We start from the raw sequence: 20034 nt of genomic DNA, 5'->3' as shown, positions 1-20034 counted from the left end.
ACGGGTGCCCACTGCCCGCCAGCCACCAGGCTCCCTGCCTGGTCTCAGCACCTGACCTTCATGGTCCCAGCACCAGGCACAGAGCAGACAACATTCCTGAAATAAGTGTTTTGTGAAAAGAATGAAATTCAGAGGGAAAGAAAAAAAAAAAAAACTAGACAGTTTTAGGAGATTTAGCTCAAAGGAAAGGCGGACAGGCACAGAAGCTCCTGATTTGAAGCGATAAAGACTCTTTAGAACAGCAGCAATGAGGCCTATGGATGTGTAAATGAGCCCGGGGAGGAACTAAGCAGAAGGGCGAATTACAAAACAGAAAAAGACGAAGACAGACTAGGGGAGAACAGTGAATATTTGAGTGTCTTCGGTTCATAAGAAATTCATGAGCAATTTTGGAAATTTTGTTGGTTTTGGTGGCAGGAATTGTAAATATGTATAATATGTAAATATCTTTTATAATAAAAGCCCATAAAGATAAATGAGCCTGTCTGCGGAAAAGCTGTGAGCCGTATAAGATGTTAATATAACTGTCTTCACTCTAGAAATTACCATAATGCTTACAGGGATTTGAAAGTTCCTGAGCTTTGGAAGGAAATGCATAAATACTAAACAGAACACACACACACACACATACACACACCCCTTTCTTTCTCTTTCTTATTTTTGTAAAAATCTTTTTTTTTTTTTTTTTTTGAGGAGTCTCGCTCTGTCGCCCAGGCTGGAGTGCAGTGACACACAATCTGGGCTAACTGCAACCTCCGCCTCCCAGGTTCAAGCAATTCTCCTTCCTCAGCCTCCTGAGGAGCTGGGATTATTACAGGCTCCCGCCACCACGCCCGACTAATTTTTTTGTATTTTTAGTAGAGACGGGGTTTCACCATGTTGGCCAGGCTGGTCTCGAACTCCTGACCTCAGGTGATCCGCCCACCTCGGCCTCCCACAGTGCTGGGATTACAGGTGTGAGCCACTGCGCCCGACCCTTTCTTTCCTTCGCGTGGGTCACTGCGCCCGGCCCTTTCTTTCCTTCTTTCTTTCTCTTTCTTCCTCTCTCCCCTCCCTCCTGCCTGCCTGCCTTCCTTTTTTCCTTTTTTTTTTTTTTTTTTAATATGAGGAAGGTAGCTTTAGTGAAAACAGGCTTTGGAGTTGAACCTATATGGGTTCAAATTCGACTTCTGTCCACCACCGAGACCTGCGCTACGGAGGGGACTCGCTTTCCCGTCCGCGAAACTGGGACAGCGCCGCCTACACCCCGCGGCGTTCGGGGCTGACTGAATGGGACGCCGAGTACTGGCTCCAGCCACGCCCTTCGCTCCCCACCCCCCGCGCCGAGCGACTGCCAAGGCAGAGTACCCAAAGGACCGAAACGGGGGCGGGGTCTCGGTCCCTCCGCGGAAAGAGGGACCCGTCCGTACCAGGCAGGAGTCGCCGCCCAGCGCCGCGCTCCCCGAGCCATGGCGCCAGCCCTATGGCGGGCCTGCAACGGGCTTATGGCCGCCTTCTTCGCGCTGGCGGCGTACGTGCAGGTCAGACGGCCGCGGTGGGAGGGGGACCCGCCCGGCTCCCAGCTCCGCCCCCTTGCGTAGCGGGTCGTGTAACTGACTAGCCCGCGGAGTCGCAGGGGCTCACGGTTTATGGGGAGGACGGGACTTGGGGTTTCTGCTGAGGGAGCCCCCACTTTCTCCCCCGTCTGAGAGACGTGGTTGTGTTCATGGAAGCGAGTCCCACACCTGGACTCACACCCTGGAAGGGGCTGGTTCCGCGCGTGGAACTTCCCAGGGGACTTCAGTAGAAGCGGCCCTGGCCCCTGCCTTAACGTCCAGCCCGCGGGCGACACTGGACACATCTCAGGGCCTAGGAGATGAAGCAGAACAAAACCCTTTATAGCATCATTAAACTTTCTAGTCGGCTTGGGGACCCCCCCTTCATAGTAATTTCACTCATTTCTTGAGACTGGTGGGGGGTGGGGGTGGAGGGCCCTTAAAATACCCATTGTCGGTTTGGCGAGTCCTATCCAGAGCCCCTGTGAAGGCTTTTCAAAAATGTATGGATGCCTGTTAAAAACATCTGTTGTGTCAGTCACAAATACCTTCACCCACCCTCATCTGCTGAATTATATCCTGTTCAGATTTTGTATCCTCGACGCCTATTGCAGTGTCTGGCACTTAACAAATTAATTTTAAAAAGTACTTAACAAATGAATTTAAAAGGAATGGAACAGCACAGGATGTCTGCTAACACTTCTGTGTTCTGACGTTCCAGGTAAATGATCCAGATGCAGAGCTGTGGGTGGTGAGTATGAGCCGCTTCCAGGATTTCCTCCGTTTGGAAGAATTGGGGAATGGCACAAAACACATGGTTTTGTCTTTACCCCTCCTTCCTGCTTAATTTTCTTACAAAATTAAAAATCAAACCCTCGGTAAGCTCTTTTTCCTAAAATATTAGTAGGCAGGATCAGAGTTCTAATGTAATGTGTGTGTGAATTTCGAACTTTCTGGAAACAGGTCTTTCTGCAGTATTCCCTTTGGTTAGATGGTCCAACTGAGGACACTTTCTTGAGGACCTAGAGTAGGCCTCTCAAGACCAGTTAAACCATTCCTTTGGGTTTCTAGCCAGACACTCAATGCAAACCTTTGACCAGGAAATAGCAGGCTTAGGTTCTGTGGTTCTGCTAATTCAGTGACTTAACATTTCTAGAAAGTATTAACTCCTGGCTGGGCAAGGTGGCTCACGCTTGTAATCTCAGCACTCTGGGAGGCCGAGGTGGGTGGATCACTTGAGATCAGAGTTCGAGACCAGCCTGGGCAACATGGTGAAACCCCATCTCCACCAAAAAATACAAAAATTAGCCAGACATGGTGGCATGCTCCTGTAGTCCCCAGCTACTTGGGAGGCTGAAGCAGGAGAATCGCTTGAACCCAGGAGGCAGAGGTTGCGGTGTGCTGAGATTGTGCCACTGCACTCCAGCCTGGGCGAAAGAGTGAGACCCCACCTCAAAAATAAAAAAAAAAAAAAGAAAGTATTAAATCCTGTAAAACCTACAGTCTTCATATAAGTAATGCTCTGATTTGAACCATTTGGAGGAGGGGGACATTGTCCCATACATCTTCTAAATATCTTTTGTTTGTTTGTTTGTTTGTTTGTTTTTTGAGATGGAGTTTCGCTCTTGCTGCCCAGGCTGGAGTACAGTGGTGTAATCTCGGCTCACCGCAACCTCTGCCTCCCGGTTCAAGCGATTCTCCTGCCTCAGCCTCCTGAGTAACTGGGATTACAGGCATGCGCCACCATGCCCGGCTAATTTTGTATTTTTAGTAGAGACGGGGTTTCTCCATGGTGGTCAGGCTGGTCTTGAACTCTCGACCTCAGGTGATCCACCTGCCTCAGCTTCCCAAAGTGCTGGGATTACAGGCGTGAGCCACCGTGCCTGGTTCTATCTTTTATCTTCTAAAATATCTGAATTTTGCCCAGTTTCTCTCAATATAGATACACAAGACTGTGCAGTATCACCAAGGGGATGATTCTTAGACTTTAGAATAATACTGACAGAGGAGCAAAAAGGATGATGGTATTTGGAATTATAACACAAAATTCTATCTAGGTTTTGTTTTTTTAGTGCAGTAAAACCACATTCTGATATTTACTATCCAGATCACTATGCCTCTGAATCAAATCAAACTGCCTTTGCCTTGGCACCCTGGTCCATATCTTGAATTCCAAATATTATTTCCCTGAAGACAAGTCTCAGGCATCCAGCTGAATGGTGAATTTCCAAAAGACTGCTGCGTATATTCACCTGCATGTCACACTGCTCCTCAGATATGCCCAAGGACCTACCTAGCATCTTTCCCTCCAAAATCTACTTCTCCTGACTCACCCATTTCTGTTATCAGCAGAATCATTCTCGGAGTCGTCCTTGTTTAGAATCTCAGTCATCTTTAACATCCCTCTGTTCCTTACCACTGCCTTGGAGAGCCCCTCAAAACACAAAATAAATTTGAGCCAGGCATGGTGGCATGCACCTGTAGTCCCAGTTACTCAGGCGGCTGAGGCAGGAGGATCGCTCGAGCCCAGGAGCTCGAGGCCAGCCTGTGCAACATAGCGAGACCCTTATCTCTAAAAAATTAATTAGGCCGGGCACGGTGGCTCATGCCTGTAATCCCAGCACTTTGGTAGGCTGAGGTGGATGGATCACCTGAGGTCGGGAGTTCGAGACCAGCCTGACCAACATGGAGAAACCCCGACTCTACTTAAAAAAATACAAAATTAGCCGGGCGTGGTGGTGCATGCCTGTAATCCAGGCTACTTGGGAGGCTGAGGCAGGAGAATTGCTTGAACCCGGGAGGCAGAGGTTGCCATGAGCCGAGTTTGTGCCATTGCACTCCAGCCTGGGCAACAAGAGTGAAACTCTGTCTCAAAAAAATAAATAAATAAAATAATTAAACAATCTAGGTCTAATAGCTTATCTACATAGTACCTGCACATTTTATCTTTCACTCATGCTCAGATGATATAATAGGAAGAATAGACCCCACTTCCCCATAGACATCCTCCTACATTCACAGTTCAGCCCTCCACTGCCTCCTGCATGGGCCCCTGGCACCTGCCTTAACGTCTTCTTCTGACATAAGCACAGAAATTGATGTGATTAAATGGCTGCATTGCTCAGAAAGTCCCCATCCTTCTTAGAAACCCACCCATCCTACTTGCTCCCCGCCAACAACACATGCACACCCAATAGTAAGTTTGGCTAGAGCCTGCTTGCTATGAACGAGGCTTAGGAATAGGGCCTCCTTAGGGCCAGACTTCTCATTTCCAAACAACTTACCAGCAGTTTCCAAAATGAAGACCCTGACCTTATTACTGGGCACAGTTGATTGTGAATGCATTATTAGAAAACTTTCTGTGGTCTCGAAGAGATGCAGTACTGGCCTGGATGGTCCATTGGGTCCAAACCAGCAAGGCCGTCTAGCATCGTGGCTGCTCCTGCTCCTGAGGAAGGTAGATAAAATTGCAGGCAGGCATGGTAAGTGCCACAAAAGCAGAGTCTACCACTTTGTCAGTCTCCATTGAAACCTAGAGGCAAATCGTGGAGAACAACGGCCACTGATCTCATCTTTCTTTACTTCCTACATATCTCTGAACATCTCATATATTGGGCATACATCTTCACTCATGTAATTTCCTCCCTTTTTTGCTAACAGGTGGTGTACACAATCCCTGCAGTACTGACCCTGCTTGTTGGACTTAACCCTCAAATCACAGGTATAAGCCTTGCATTCTAAATGGAGACAGCAAATCGGATTTCCTCATAATAACGAGGGTGTATCTGCCCAACTCCCAGGAGTAAAACGGGGCTCTCTAGACCTTTCTTCTCATTTCTGTTCATAAGAGGGGCTCATTCTAATCATCCTTACCCATCTCCAGGAAAACGTCAGAAGGATCTGCTATAAAACAACGTCTTCTGTTTTACAGAAGTGACAGGACAGATTCTTCTTCACTTTCTTTAAAATCGTTTCTCCTACTGGGGCTCAAATGTTCTCAGGGGCCTTAGAATAAAGACTAATGAGTCTCACCTTGGTGGGGAAAATTCTAATTCCCTAGATGCCTGGGCTCCCTGTATGGAGATGTACGGAGCTAGAATTCCGTCTGCATCTTTAAGGTAGATCAGTTAGGGCCTCTTTAGATACAAGCTAGAAAAAGAACTCAAATGTGCTATGAGCTCAGAAGAAAAGGCATTGGTCCAGTTTACTGAAAAAGGTGAGGGGTGATGCTGGCTTTAGGCTGGTGGACTCACAACTTTTAACTTCTCTCCACCTCTCAGTTCCACCATCTGTCAGGCTAACTTCACTCTTGGGCCCCACACAGTGGCCCTGCAGCCCCTGTTCACATCTTCGCGATACCACGTCCAATGGAATGTGGACTGTGTTTCTTCACTCTACCAAAGTCTCAGAATGCAGTTGCTGGCTCTGATTGCTTGTCTGTTCGTGCTGATCCAAATCACTGTGGCTGAGGAGATAACATGCATTGATTGACCTAGCCAAAGTCCAGTTTGCTGGGAAACATGGACTGGGAGTGTGGACATGGTGGATCCCCAAAGAAAATAAGGGTAATTGTCTTAGGAAGGGGAGCTGCTGAGCAACCCAAACAAGAAATGGCCACTGAAGTTTATAATTAGTGCTATGACCTCTGTGTTGTCCTTAAAAAAAAAAAAGGGTGATGGAGGTGAGGGGGTCTGCATGGCTTTTCTGAAAGCAGACTATGGCAAAACATACAAAAAGATCATTTATTTTCTGTGGGCTCTGATTCCATGATTAACAACATCAGGACGTCTATTTTTAGGTAATGTTATTTGGAAAAGTATCTCTGCAATACACATACTCTTTTGTATGGTGTGGGCTGTTGGCTTGGCGTACTACCTCTTGCATCATACACAACAGAACATCTTACATGAGGAAGAAGGCAGGTGAGCGGTGACGTTTGCCCTGTGGAGGGATAGAACTGTGGGCTGGAACTGAGGAATCTTGTTTGCAACACCCCATCTGAGCACAATGGTAACTCAATTCCCCCAGAGTACCCTGCGGAGCAGGGAAGGTATTATCTTCTTTATATGCTGATGAAACTGAGGAAATAATGGAGCCAGGATTCAAACCCAGCCCCATCTATCAGACTTCATTATCACTGCTCCTGGCAGTCATTACATATTATATTATATTACTGTCAGGCCGTTGGACTTTGGCCACCTTGTAACTAGCAAGGGTATTATACAGTAATACTCAGTCCGATCTAATATGGTAATAACTCTGTCAGCCTCTGATTCAGTTCTGGTTTAAGGCAGAATCTTATCTACAAGTATGATCAGCCATCTCAGAGGTCAGTACTTTTTTTTTTTTTTTGAAGCGGAGACTTGCTCTGTCGCCCAGGCTGGAGTGCAGTGCCATGATCTCTGCTCACTGCAACCTCTGTCTCCCAGGTTCAAGCTATTCTTCTGCCTCAGCCTCCTGAGTAGCTGGGATTACAGGTGTGCGCCACCACGGCCAGCTAATTTTTGTATCTTTAGCAGATACAGGGTTTCATCGTGTTGGTCAGGCTGGTCTTGAACTTCGGACCTCATGATCCACCCTCCTTGGCCTCCCAAAGTGCTCGGATTACAGACATGAGCCACCGTGCCCAGCCTAGAGATCAGTACTTTAAGTCAACCTGTTAGACTTGCCCTGGTATGTCTTGTGTCATTTCCTTGTCATGACCACTTGCTCCTATGTTATCACTTCTTCCTTTGCTTCCTCCCACCCTTGTCTCCAAGGACTTATTAATAGAGCCTTTCCTTTCTTTTCTACTTCTGTTGACATCTGCCAACAACAAAATTCATGGACCTATAAGTTAAACATCACTGAAAAGGTGCTTCTTTGTTATAACCCCCAATCTTCAGAACACTGGAGGGCCAATCTATAGGTTGGGTCTGTAGATGAGAATGTAGACCAAATGGGTTAAATCACTTCCAGCATGAAGCCCATGGGTTATAGTGAACTCAGGGTGGGGCTTCTAGTGTACTATGGCTGAAGTGATTGTTTTTTATTCTATATAAAAGATATGTGTGTCTAATACATATATATAGAAGCATGTACCCACCCCCAAATTATTAGTCTGATTTGTACTACAAATCATTCCTCTCCCCTAAGAAGTGACCCAATCTCTTGTAGTATATACACAGATTACGTATTGGTTTGGGCTCATTCTGCCTCACACTGAAGCCTCTTTAAAAATGTAAAAGTATTGGCCGGGTGCGGTGGCTCACGCCTGTAATCCCAGCACTTGGGGAGGTCGAGACGGGCGGATCATGAGGTTAGGAGATTGAGACCATCTTGGCTAACACAGTGAAACCCCGTCTCTACTAAAAATACAAAAAATTAGCCAGGTGTGGTGGCGGGCGCCTGTAGTCCCAGCTACTCGGGAGGCTGAGGCAGGAGAATGGCGTAAACCCGAGGTGCGGAGCTTGCAGTGAGCTGAGATCCAGCCATTGCACTCCAGCCAGGGCGACAGAGCAAGACTCCGTCTCAAAAAAAAAAACAAAAACAAAAAATGTAAAAGTATTGGCCGGGCGCAGTGGCTCCCGCCTGTAATCCCAGCACTTTGGGAGGCCGAGGCGGGCAGATCACGAGGTCAGGAGATCAAGACCATCCTGGCTAACACGGTGAAACCCTGTCTCTACTAAAAATACAAAAAATTAGCCGGGCCTGGTGGCAGGGGCCTGGAGTCCCAGCTACTCGGGAGGCTGAGGCAGGAGAATGGCGTGAACCCGCCAGGCGGAGCTTGCAGTGAGCCGAGATCACGCCACTGCACTCCAGCCTGGGCGACAGAGCGAGACTCCGTCTCAGAAAAAAAAAAAATGTAAAAGTATTGACTGATCAAATCTGGATTTTCTTAGTTGCACTGTTTCTTCCAGCGACCTGAAAAAAAGTGATATTATCTGTGGATTTTTAAAAATATTCATTTCATTTTGGGGAGATCTACTTATAAATCAGGGCACGGTCAGGGATCTCATATCTGCCTTTTAAGATGAAATGTATTTTCACACAAGGCTTTAAATTATCTGAAAAAAGGAATGTATGACTCATGGTCAGACTTGAAAATATTCCACCGATGCCATAGATCTTGAGGGAGAGTCACTTGATCAGAATGCGCTATCAAGTGGTCCTGGAGAAAATGTGATGATACCCATCTTGTAGCCACTTCCAAAATCTGAAATGTATGCCCTTTTATAGGGAGCTGTGTGGTCTGGTGATTATTGCAGCATGGATTATCCTGTGCCGCAGTTCCTCAAAGTAAGTATTCAACTCATTAGTTAAAATCACATCTTCACTTTGGGAGGCCGAGGTGGACAGATGATGAGGTCAGGAGATCGAGACCATCCTGGCCAACGTGGTGAAACCCCGTCTCTACTAAAATACAAAAAATTAGCCTGGCGTGGTGGCGGGCGCCTGTAGTCCCAGCTGCTCAGGAGGCTGAGGCAGGAGAATCACTTGAACCCGGGAGACAGAGGTTGCAGCGAGCCTTCATTGCGCCACTGTACTCCGGCCTGGGGGACAGAGCAAGTTTCAAAGGAAAAAAAAAAGAGAAATCACATCTTCAAGGCTGATAAAATCAGGTAGTAAGTGAAAATACTGCCATACAAGTAAAAACAGGAATCTTTTGAAAGAAATCTTCTGTTTTCTTAAGGGAAGTTAATAATAGTTGATTTACAGTGTCATGGTCACTCTTGTCCACAAAAACCGTAGTTTTCTACAAGGCCCACTGTAGTCATGGGCAGTTGTCAGTCTAAAGGGTGTTCTTCAGGGTGAAGGAAAATGATCTCAGAAGGAAACTTAGAGATTCAGGAAAGAATGAAGAGCAAAGACAATATAAATGCATGTGTACATATCAATGAATATTAACTAATTAAACATATACAGAATAGAAATACACGACAACAGTGGCATAAAAGCTGGAAAAGAGTAAATGGAGTTTAAGCCTTCTAAGGTCCTTTAATTGTGTGAGACGAGGTGAAAGTATCCATTTATATTAGATTTTGATAAGTCAAGGATTCATGTTGTAATTGTTAGGGTAACCACTGAACATTAAAATGAGTACAGAAGGCAGGAGAAGGGGAAGGAGAAACAGAAACAATGGGACAAATAGGAAGTGTGTGTTAAGATACAGATTTAAACGCAAAGATATCAGAAATTACATTAAATGTAAAGGTAAAGATTTCAGTTAAGAGTCAAAGAATTTCAAAGTATATAAAAAGATTAAAAACCCAACTCTAGGCCAGGCGAGGTGGCTCACACCTGTAATCTCAGCACTTTGGGAGGCTGAGGTGGGCAGATCACCTGAGATCAGGAGTTCGAGACCAGCCTGGCCAACATGGCAAAACCCCATCTCTACTAAAAATACAAAAAATTAGCCAGGTGTGGTAGCGGTCACCTGTAATCCCAGCTACTCGGGAGGCAGAGGCAAGAGAATCGCTTGAACCCGGGAGTCGGAGGTTGCAGTGAGCTGAGATAGTGCTATTGCACTCCAGCCTGTGCAACTCCATCTCAAAAAAAAAAAAAAAAAAGGAAGACCCAGCTCTACACTGCTTACAAAAGACAACCCTTAACTATACTGATATAAAAAGATTTAAAGTCAAAAGATGAAAAAAATGGCCAGGCGCGGTGGCTCAAGCCTGTAATCCCAGCACTTTGGGAGGCCGAGACAGGCGGATCACGAGGTCAGGAGATCGAGATCATCCTGGCGAACACGGTGAAACCCCGTCTCTACTAAAAAATACAAAAAACTAGCCGGGTGAGGTGGCGGGTGCCTGTAGTCCCAGCTACTCGGGAGGCTGAGGCAGGAGAATGGCGTGAAGCTGGGAGGCGGAGCTTGCAGTGAGCTGAGATCCGGCCACTGCACTCCAGCCTGGGCGACATAGCGAGACTCCATCTCAAAAAAAAAAAAAAAAAAAAAAAGATGAGAAAAATTACAAACACCAGCCAAATGAAATACAGTATTGCAATTTTAACAACAAAGTAGAATTTAAGGCAATTATTGGTGAAAAACAACTTTTTGTGAATATTTTTAATTTTTTTCGTTTTAACTTTTTACTGTGAATTTTGAAACATATATAAAAGCAGAGAGACTAATATAGTGAATCAGATGTACTCATCACCCAGTTTCAATGATTATTGGTATATCCAATCTTGTTTTATCTAAACCTTATCCACTCCACACTGGCAAACTTTTTTTTTTTTTTTCTTTTTTTTTTTTGAGACAGTCTCGCTCTGTTGCCCAGATTGGAATGCAGTGGTGCAATCTCAGCTCACTGCTACCTCTGCCTCCCAGGTTCAAGTGATTCTCCTGCCTGAGCCTTCCGAGTAGCTGGGATTACAGGTTTGCGCCACCACACCCAACTCATTTTTGTGTTTTAAGTAGAGATGGGGTTTCACCATGTTGGCCAGGCTGGTCTTGAACTCCTGACCTCAAGTGATCCGCCTGCCTCAGCCTCCCAAAGTGCTGGGATTACAGGTGTAAGCCACTGTGCCTGACTTGCTAAACTATTTTGAAATAAATCCCAGACATCACATTGTTTCCTTTGTATGTCAGAATGTATCTCTAAAAGATAAGCACTTAAAAACTAAGCACTCTACCATGATCATACAAAAAATGAAGGAATAACTTCAGTATTGTGAGTTTTAAATGTCGGTCCTTCTGCACCTTATGTTTCCTATAAATTGGTGGTTAGATCTAGAGGCTTGACCAGATTCTGGTATTATTAACTACTTCATGTTAAGTAATGGTGTTATGTACTCCCATCATAATATACCTAACACCTAGCTGCTTATCTGTGACGTTAATAGCCTTTGATGAGTATTGCCTAAATCCATTAGTTCATTTTGGTTGCAAAACTGTGATATTCTAATTATAATATATCACTACTTGTTTATTAGCTGGAAAACTTCCATAAAGAAAAATGTCCACTTATTTATCCTTTGGCCACACCAGGGTACAGATCATCAGAAGAAAGTGAAATGAAAAGCAGATGATTCTCTCCCTTAGTTACCAGTTTTCTTTTTATTTGAGACAAACTCTCACTCTGTCGCCCAGGCTGGAGTGCAGTGGCAAGATCTTGGCTCACTGCAACTGCAACCTCCGCCTCCCGGGTTCAAGCGATTCTCCTGCCTCAGCCTCCCGAGTAGCTGGGACTACAGGTGTGTGCCGCCATGCCTGGCTAATTTTTGTATTTTTAGCAGAGGCAGGGTTTGGCAATGTTGGCCAGGCTGGTATCGAACTCCTGACCTCAGGTGATCCACCCACCTTAGCCTCCTGAAGTGCTGGGATTACAGGTATGAGCCACTGTGCCCGGCCTAGTTACCAGTTTTTAAAATGTATTGTTTCTTACCTGGGCATCCTCCAAAGGTGACCAATGAGTTTTGTTACTTTATTTCTTTGTTTAGTACCATTAAAAAGTTATGGATGTAAACGTATTTTTCTTTTTCTTTTTCTTTTTTTTTTTTTTTGAGACAGAGTTTCCCTCTGTCACCCGGCTGGAGTGCAGTGGCACGATCTCGACTCACTGCAACTGCTGCTTCATGAGTTCAAGCAATTCTCCTGCTCAGCCTCCCGAGTAGCTAGAATTATAGGCATGTACCACCATGCCCAGCTAATTTTTGTATTTTTAGTAGAGACGGGGTTTCATCATGTTGGCCAGCTTGATCTGGAACTCCTGACCTCAGGCGATCTGCCCACCTTGGTCTCCCAAAGTTCTGGGATTACAGGCATGAGCCACCGCGCCCAGCTGATTTAAACGTATGTGATGTGTTTCAGTCCATGACAGTTTATTGTCTTTATTGATGCTCAGACTGTCCCATCTTTGACCAGTGGCACTTATTCAGGTTTGCTCCTGAATTCTGCCATGACCCTAGTAAACCTTTGATAGCTTCCTTGCTTTCTGGTATGACAAGATGTTCCAGGCGCATGTTATACCCAGGATCATGTTTTGGGCCACAGACCTGGAATCAACAGTGTTTGCAATGTTTATGAATTTATATATATGTGTCATAAATGTATATGCATACATAGATACATATATACATGTACACATATACACTTAAAATATGAGTTTATCCTAACTACTAAAATTCAGAAATACCAGTTCTCATTAACCTTATTGGACATTTTATATCTGTATCTCCTTTTAATCATGGCAAAACCTCTAGTCTCAGTGACCTCAATATAATCACCCATTTGATTTATTCTGCAATACAAACGTAAACTCAAAATAATAATATGACTACCAAAAACAGGTTCTTTTGTTTGTTTTTGTTATTAAGGTATAACCTACTAAGGGATGTACACTCAAATTACTGGGTGTAGTTGTTCTGTATGCTAATGCCACCAAGTTAATACACAGGTTCATTTATTTCTAGGGCTAATTGTATTGAAAATATATTGATATTATTTTATAATTATGTAAAATATCCACGTGGCTCAAAAGTTGAATCTATAAAATAAGATACATTAAAAGAAATCTAGCTTCTCCATCCCCCTGACCCTATGTCTTCCCTTTCCCTATGGGGGAAACTTTTTTCAGTTTTATAGTTTATCCTTCTACGATTTCTCAGTGGAGCACATGTGTGACTTAGTTGTATTCCTGCCTATTTTAGGTAACTGGCAGTGTATTGTACATAGTTGTATTCTATTTGCTTTTCCAGTTCCTGCATCCTGGAGATCATTCTATAGTACAGAAAAACTTTTCTTACTCTGCTGATGGCTCCATAGCTTAATCAACCAGTCCTCTACTATTTAGATAGTACCCAGGCTTTTGCTATTAAAAATAGTGCTGCAATTAATAGCCATATGCATATATCTAACATATTTTTACCAGCGTGTCTTTGAGATGAATTCCTGGAAGTGAGAGGTGCTGGGTCAAAGTGTAATTGCGTAGTTAATATTTCTATGGACTCCCAAATTCCCCTCCAGATGGCTCTTCCATTTTGCATCTCCACCAGCCATGGCTAACAGTGTCTGTTTCCCCATAGCCTTGCCAGCAGAGTACATTATCAAAATCTTGAATTTTTACTAATTGGATAGTTGAGAAAGGGGTAGTTTTACCTTGCATTTCTCTTATTAAGAGCAAAAGTGAACAAATTTTCATATGGTTAAGAGCCATTTATATTTCTTCTTCTATAAAAATCTTGGTATATCTCTGAGCCATGTAGGTTTAACCTGATTCTAAGGTTGCTGGTCTTCTCTATTTTTAGAAGCTCTATCTGTGATGTAAGCTGAAAATATTTCTTTGCAGTTTGTTATTTTCCTTTAACTTTGCTTATGCAAAGTATACTTGGCCATGAAAAAGTCTTTTGTTGTTGTTGTTTTCACGTAATTGTATTTATCGGTCCTTTTCCTTATTGCTTCTGGATTTGGAGTCATCGTCAGGAAAACCTTCTCTCTCTCAGGTTGTAAAGTAACTTGCCTAAGTTTTCTTCTAATACCTGCATAGTTTCATTTATACTTTTAAACATTTGATCTGTTTAGAATTTATCCTGGTGTAATGGTATGAAGAACAGGTCTAATTTTATATTTTTCTGTGTGGCTACCTGGTTATCTCAACACCACTTGTTAGAAAGTAGATTTAAGATGCCGAAGGAAGACACTTTTCAATGACAAAAGGTTCAGTTCATCAAGAAGATATAACAGCGCGAAATTTCTGTGGACCTAATAACATAGCCAGCAAATAAATACAACAAAAAATGACAGAACTAAGAGGAAAAATGGAAAAAGCCACAATGATCTTGGGAGACTAACACACTTCTCTCAGTTACTAACAAACACACACAAAAAAGAAAAATAACGATATAAAAGATTTTAACCACACAATAAACCAAGAATGGCAGGATACACATTCTTTTCAAGAGCACATTCAGTATTTTACAAAAAGACTGTATGTTTGGCCATGAAATAAGTACCAACAAATTTCAAAGGACTGAAATCCTACAGAGTATGTTATTTGACCACAGTGCAATTAAACTAGAAATCATTAACAAAAAGATAATTAGGCAATTCCTGTATAATTGGAAGTTAGGAAATACACTTTCAAATAACACTTGGGTCAAAGAAGAAATCACAACGGAAATTAGAAAATATTTTGAACTGAATAAGGTAAATACTACGTATCAAAATGTGTGAGATGCAGTTAAAAATCTTGCTTAGAGGGAAACATATAGCCATAATTCCTTTTTTTTTTTTTTTTAAGCTTCCAGCAAGTTAGGAAGTTTTCATTTCAAGAAGTTAGGAAAAGAACAGCAAGTTAAACCCCAAAGAAACAAGAAGAAAATAAACATAAAAGCAGAAGTCAGTGAAATAAGAAAATCAACATAAAAATAGAGAATTAACAAGGTCAAATATTGATTCTCTAAAATGATTTATAACATTGATAAGCCTTGACAAGACAAAAAGGAAAAAAGAGCATGAGGAAGTACAAATAACAAATATCAGGAATAAAAAAGACAATACCACTATATATCTAATAAGTATTGTAAAAATCATACGTGGATATTATGAAGAACTTTACACCAATAACTTTGAAAATATAGATAAATTTCTTGAAAAAATACAGTTTACCAACATTTACACAAGAAGAAATACTCAGAACAGTCCCATAACTATTAAAGAAATTGAGTTCATAGGGCCCAGTGCGGTGGCTCACGCCTGTAATCCCAGCACTTTGGGAGGCTGAGGTGGGCTGATCACCTGAGGTCAGGAGTTTGAGACCATCCTGGCTAACACGGTGAAACCCCATCTCTACTAAAAATACAAAAAATTAGTTGGGCGTGGTGGCAGGCACCTGTAATCCTAACTACTCAGGAGGCTGAAGGAGGAGAATCGCTTGAACCCAGGAGGTGGAGGTTGCAGTGAGCCAACATCGCGCCATTGCACTCCAGCCTGGGTGACAAGAATGAAACTCCGTCTCAAAAAAAAAAAAAAAAAAAAATGGAGTTCATAATTTAAATTTTTCCCAAAGGAAAACTCTAGACCTAGATGGCATAACTGGAGAAGTCTACCTAATATTTAAGGAAAAAAATAATACCAACTTTCAATAAATACTACCAGAGAACAGAAGAAGAAGAAACACTTTCCAACTAATTTTATGAGGACAGGTAACCTAAACTTGACAAGAACATGACAAAAAAATGAAATTACATGGCAGCCTCACTCATGAGCACAGATGGAAAACTCCTAAACAACACATTAGCAAATCAAATCCTGCAATATATAACCCAACCACCAAGTTGGGTTTATTCTAGGAATGCAAAGTTAGTTTCACATTTAAAAAAACCAACCAATGTTTTCCACCACATTAATGGAATGAAAGAAGAAAATAAACTATCTTCTAGATTCATACAGAAATAGCATTTCATAAAATTCAGCATCCATTCATGTTAAAAGCTCTCAGAAAATGGGCATAGGAGGGAACTTAGCCTGATAGAAGAAATCCACACTGAAGCCTGAGACTTCATGGTGAACAGTTGAAAACTTTCCCTCTGAGATCACAAATGTGATGAGGTTGGCCATATGGCCACTTGTACTCAATGCCATGCTAGCCATTGTCCCAGCCGGTAAAATAAGGCAAGAGAAAGAAATAAAATGCCCGAGGATTGGACAAGAAGAAATAAAATTCTCATGATTTGTAGGTGATATGAATACATGTATAGAAAATAAAAAAGAATCTAAGAAATTACTAGAATAAGTGAGTTTTATATGATCACTGGATCAGGATACAAGAATTAACTGCATTTCTTTCAGCAAGTAACAGAAAGTGATAAAACAAAAAGTTAACATTTATAAAAACATTCAGAAAATCAACTCTCTAGGAATAAATCTAGCAGAGATATGCAAAATCTCTACGCATAAAACTATAACACATTATGGGAGAAATTGAAGAAGACCTAAATAATTGGAGGGCTAAACATATAATGACAAAAGCATGAATAAATAAAATGATAGAACAGTAGAATTTAGAAACGGATCTATACATATGTAGAGTTTAGACTTATGACAAAGATGGTACTTCAAGGTATCTAAGAAGGCAGTCTTAGAAATAAATAGGCTTGGATAAATTCAATATCCATTTGGAAAAAAGTGAAACAACCCCTACTTCACAACTTTCATAAAAATCAAGTCCAAGGGGATCACAGATCTATTATAAAAAAGCAAAACAGAGTGTTGGGTACAGACCGCGGAGGTGCGGCTTTCTCTTAGAAGTTCGGTCTCAGTTGTCTTTTGCAAGCCATTACTACATGGGGCACAAGGGCAAGTTCAGCCACGAGTTTCTGGAGTTTGAGTTCTGACCAGACGGGAAATTAAGATAAGGCGACAACAGCAATTGTAAGAATGACGTCATGATCAGAAAAGAGGCTTATGTACGTAAAAGCGTGATGGAGGAACTGAAGAGTATAATTTATGACAGGGAAATTATCAAAGAGGATGATGTGTTATGGCCTCCTCCCAACCAAGTGGGCCGGAAGGAGCTTGAAATCATTATTGGAGATGAACACATTTCTTTTACAACATCAAAAATTGGTTCCCTTATTGATGTCAATCAGTCCAAGGATCTGGAGGGCTTACGAGTATTTTATTATCTTGCCCAGGACCTGAAGTGTTTGGTCTTCAGTCTTACTGGATTACACTTCAAGATTAAACCAATCTAAATTGAATATTGGTGTGGACATGGCAGGGTGGGAGTAATTTTTAATTACCATTATCAAGAAAATTTTGTGTATATCAGGGCAGTATTTTTTAACAAACTATAAATGTCTTTAATAAATATGTGATTAAAAAACAATAAAACTTCTAGAGAATATACCTTCAAGACTTTGGTGAGGGAAATTCTTAAACAGAACACAAAAATCATTAGGAAAAGACCAACTTTAAGACTGTCAAATTAATCACTGACTTCCTCAAAAGACATCAAGTGGGACAAGGTATTTGTAACACATATAAACAAGGATTTATATTTAGCATATATATAATTAATTTCTATAAATCAATGAGTTATATTTCAATAAAACACCTGAGACGAGAACATACTAAAATGTAATTATGTGTTTTATCAATTCAGTCTTTATACTTGTTTCCAAAGCAATCCATAATTTTTATTGGATATTTATTTATAATAATTTTTCTGTCTTTATAGGACTCCAGTTGGTGGAAGAATTCAGTTGGCTATTGCCATTGTAATCACACTTTTCCCATTTATTTCATGGATCTACATATATATTAACAAGGAAATGCGGTCCTCCTGGCCAACTCATTGCAAGACAGTAATTTAAATAAATTCAAGAACTTTGTTTTTAAAATGAATATTTTCAATCAATTTTTCATGAACATTAGAGGAATAAGCCAGGAGTTTATTTCAGGTAATTTGGGCTAATAGAGTTTTTTAAAACTCCAAATAGCTTTTTAAGGGTGCATATAATTCGGTATAAAATTGGATGGGACAAGTAAGAGACGGTCTGATATTTTCTGGAAGACTTTCTGCAGGGTCTTGTGTCCTAATGTAGTGGAAAAGGCTAGAGAATAGAAGTTTAAAAATATGAGTTCTAACTCAACTTTGTAACTATGTAATTTGGGCAAATATATAAACCTCCTGGTGGATATTTCTTTATCTATAAAATAGGATTAATGCCAGATCTACTTATACAGTAGCAAAGATCAATCTAGATAATGTAAGAACACTCTGAAGATATAAAGTATTCAGAAAGATTAAGGAGAGCTGTCCATGATTCAAATAGAGGGGAGGCCGGGCGCGGTGGCTCAAGCCTGTATTCCCAGCACTTTGGGAGGCCGAGACGGGTGGATCACCAGGTCAGGAGATCGAGACCATCCTGGCCTACACGGTGAAACCCCGTCTCTACTAAAAAATACAAAAAACTAGCCGGGCGAGATGGCGGGTGCCTGTAGTCCCAGCTACTCGGGAGGCTGAGGCAGGAGAATGGCGTAAACCCGGGAGGCGGAGCTTGCAGTGAGCCGAGATTGCGCCACTGCACTTCATCCTGGGCGACAGAGCGAGACTCCGTCTCAAATAAATAAATAAATTAAATAAATAAATAAATAAATAAATAAATAAATAAATAGAAGGGAGCAGGGATTGGGTAATATACTGAAATAGAGATTCAAGAGAGAGCTATACCCCGATCTTTCTTTCCTTTTTTTTAAGACAGTCTCACTCCATTGCCCAGGCTGGAGTGCAGTGGCATGATCATGGCTCAGTGCAGTCTGGACCTCCAGGGGCTCAGGTGATCTCCTACCTCAGCCTCCCAAGGAGCTAGGACTACAGGTGTGCACCACCACGCCTGGCTAATTTTTTTTAAATTCTTCGTAGAGACAGGGTTTCGCCATGCTGCCCAGGCTGGTCTTGAACTCCTGAGTTCAAGCGATCTGTCCACCTCGGCCTCCCAAAGTGCTGGGATTACAGGTGTGAGCCACCATGCCTAGCCCAGGCCTAAACTAATCTTATCCAGATCTGGCACAGTGCAGTGAACTCAAGGAGAACTCTAGATGAACCAAATGAGCAGGCATGTCTTGGAAAGAAAGGGAAGCTAGATAGAATAAAGGAATTAGGGACCAATCAGGAAGGAAATAGGGAATATAAGTACCTTCTAAATGAGAAATAAGGTCAAAATCTATACACATTCTTTATAAATGGATGTCCAAAGCAACCCTAGGGAGGAGAGGTTTTGTTTTTTTCATTTCCATTTTCATTTTAAAATGGGTACTTGATGATTAGAAAACTCACCGTGTTTGGAACAACTTGGGTATTTGAATCTAACTTTCCAATTGCAAATTTTATGATACCTAAATACAGATAAAGTATTTTCAATGAAATTTTATTGTCCAAATGAGTGGGGCTTTAAATGTAAAATACAATGGATTTTAAAGACATGGGTAGAAAAAGAATGTAAAATATTTTTTGTATTGATTACATGTTGAAACAATATTTTGGCTATATTGGGTTAAATATACTGTTAAGTTGATTTTATCTATTTCTGTTTACTTTTATTTATGTGGCTCACATTGCATTTCTGTTGGACAGTCCTATATTTAAGCATCTGGATGGCAACTTTTTTTTTTTTTTTTTTGAGATGGAGTCTCACTCTGTCGCCCAGGTTGGAGTGCAGTGGCCGGATCTCAGCCCACTGCCAGCTCCGCCTCCTGGGTTTACACCATTCTCCTGCCTCAGCCTCCCGAGTAGCTGGGACTACAGGCACCCGCCACCACGCCTGGCTAGTTTTTTGTATTTTTTTAGTAGAAACGGGGTTTCACCGTGTTCGCCAGGATGGTCTCGATCTCCTGACGTCGTGATCTGCCCGTCTCAGCCTCCCAAAGTGCTGGGATTACAGGTTTGAGCCACCGCACCCGGCCGATGGCAACTTTTTACATACGCAAGCATCAAACTCTGTGGTCAGATACTGTTTTGTCTGATCTAGGAAAGACAGATCTGGGAAATACTTCACTCAAAAAGAACGAGTA

General features: G+C 42.1%; 1 protein-coding gene and 1 pseudogene across 3 annotated transcripts; both read left to right on the top strand.

Moving 5' to 3' along the window:
• The first annotated feature begins 1011 nt into the window (after window positions 1-1011).
• On the top strand, window positions 1012-17865 carry TMEM220 (transmembrane protein 220). Of its 3 annotated transcripts, XM_023190860.2 has the most exons (6): window positions 1029-1520; window positions 2257-2286; window positions 5196-5256; window positions 6334-6457; window positions 8754-8813; window positions 17699-17865. In XM_023190860.2, the coding sequence occupies exons 1-6, from the start codon at window positions 1449-1451 to the stop codon at window positions 17832-17834; spliced, it is 483 nt and encodes a 160-aa protein (XP_023046628.1). In that variant the 5' UTR covers window positions 1029-1448; the 3' UTR covers window positions 17835-17865. The 3 variants fall into 3 exon arrangements, with proteins under 3 accessions (XP_023046629.1, XP_023046628.1, XP_023046630.1); XM_023190861.2 differs by lacking the exon at window positions 2257-2286 and having other exon boundaries at window positions 1012-1520; XM_023190862.3 differs by lacking the exons at window positions 2257-2286; window positions 8754-8813 and having other exon boundaries at window positions 1259-1520.
• LOC111525455 lies at window positions 15533-17617 on the top strand (annotated as a pseudogene).
• Window positions 17866-20034: the final 2169 nt, after the last annotated feature.

Source organism: Piliocolobus tephrosceles, chromosome 16 (assembly GCF_002776525.5).
Source record: "Piliocolobus tephrosceles isolate RC106 chromosome 16, ASM277652v3, whole genome shotgun sequence".
Taxonomy (NCBI): Eukaryota; Metazoa; Chordata; class Mammalia; order Primates; family Cercopithecidae; genus Piliocolobus; species Piliocolobus tephrosceles.
This window is presented reverse-complemented; position numbering and strand designations above follow the sequence as displayed.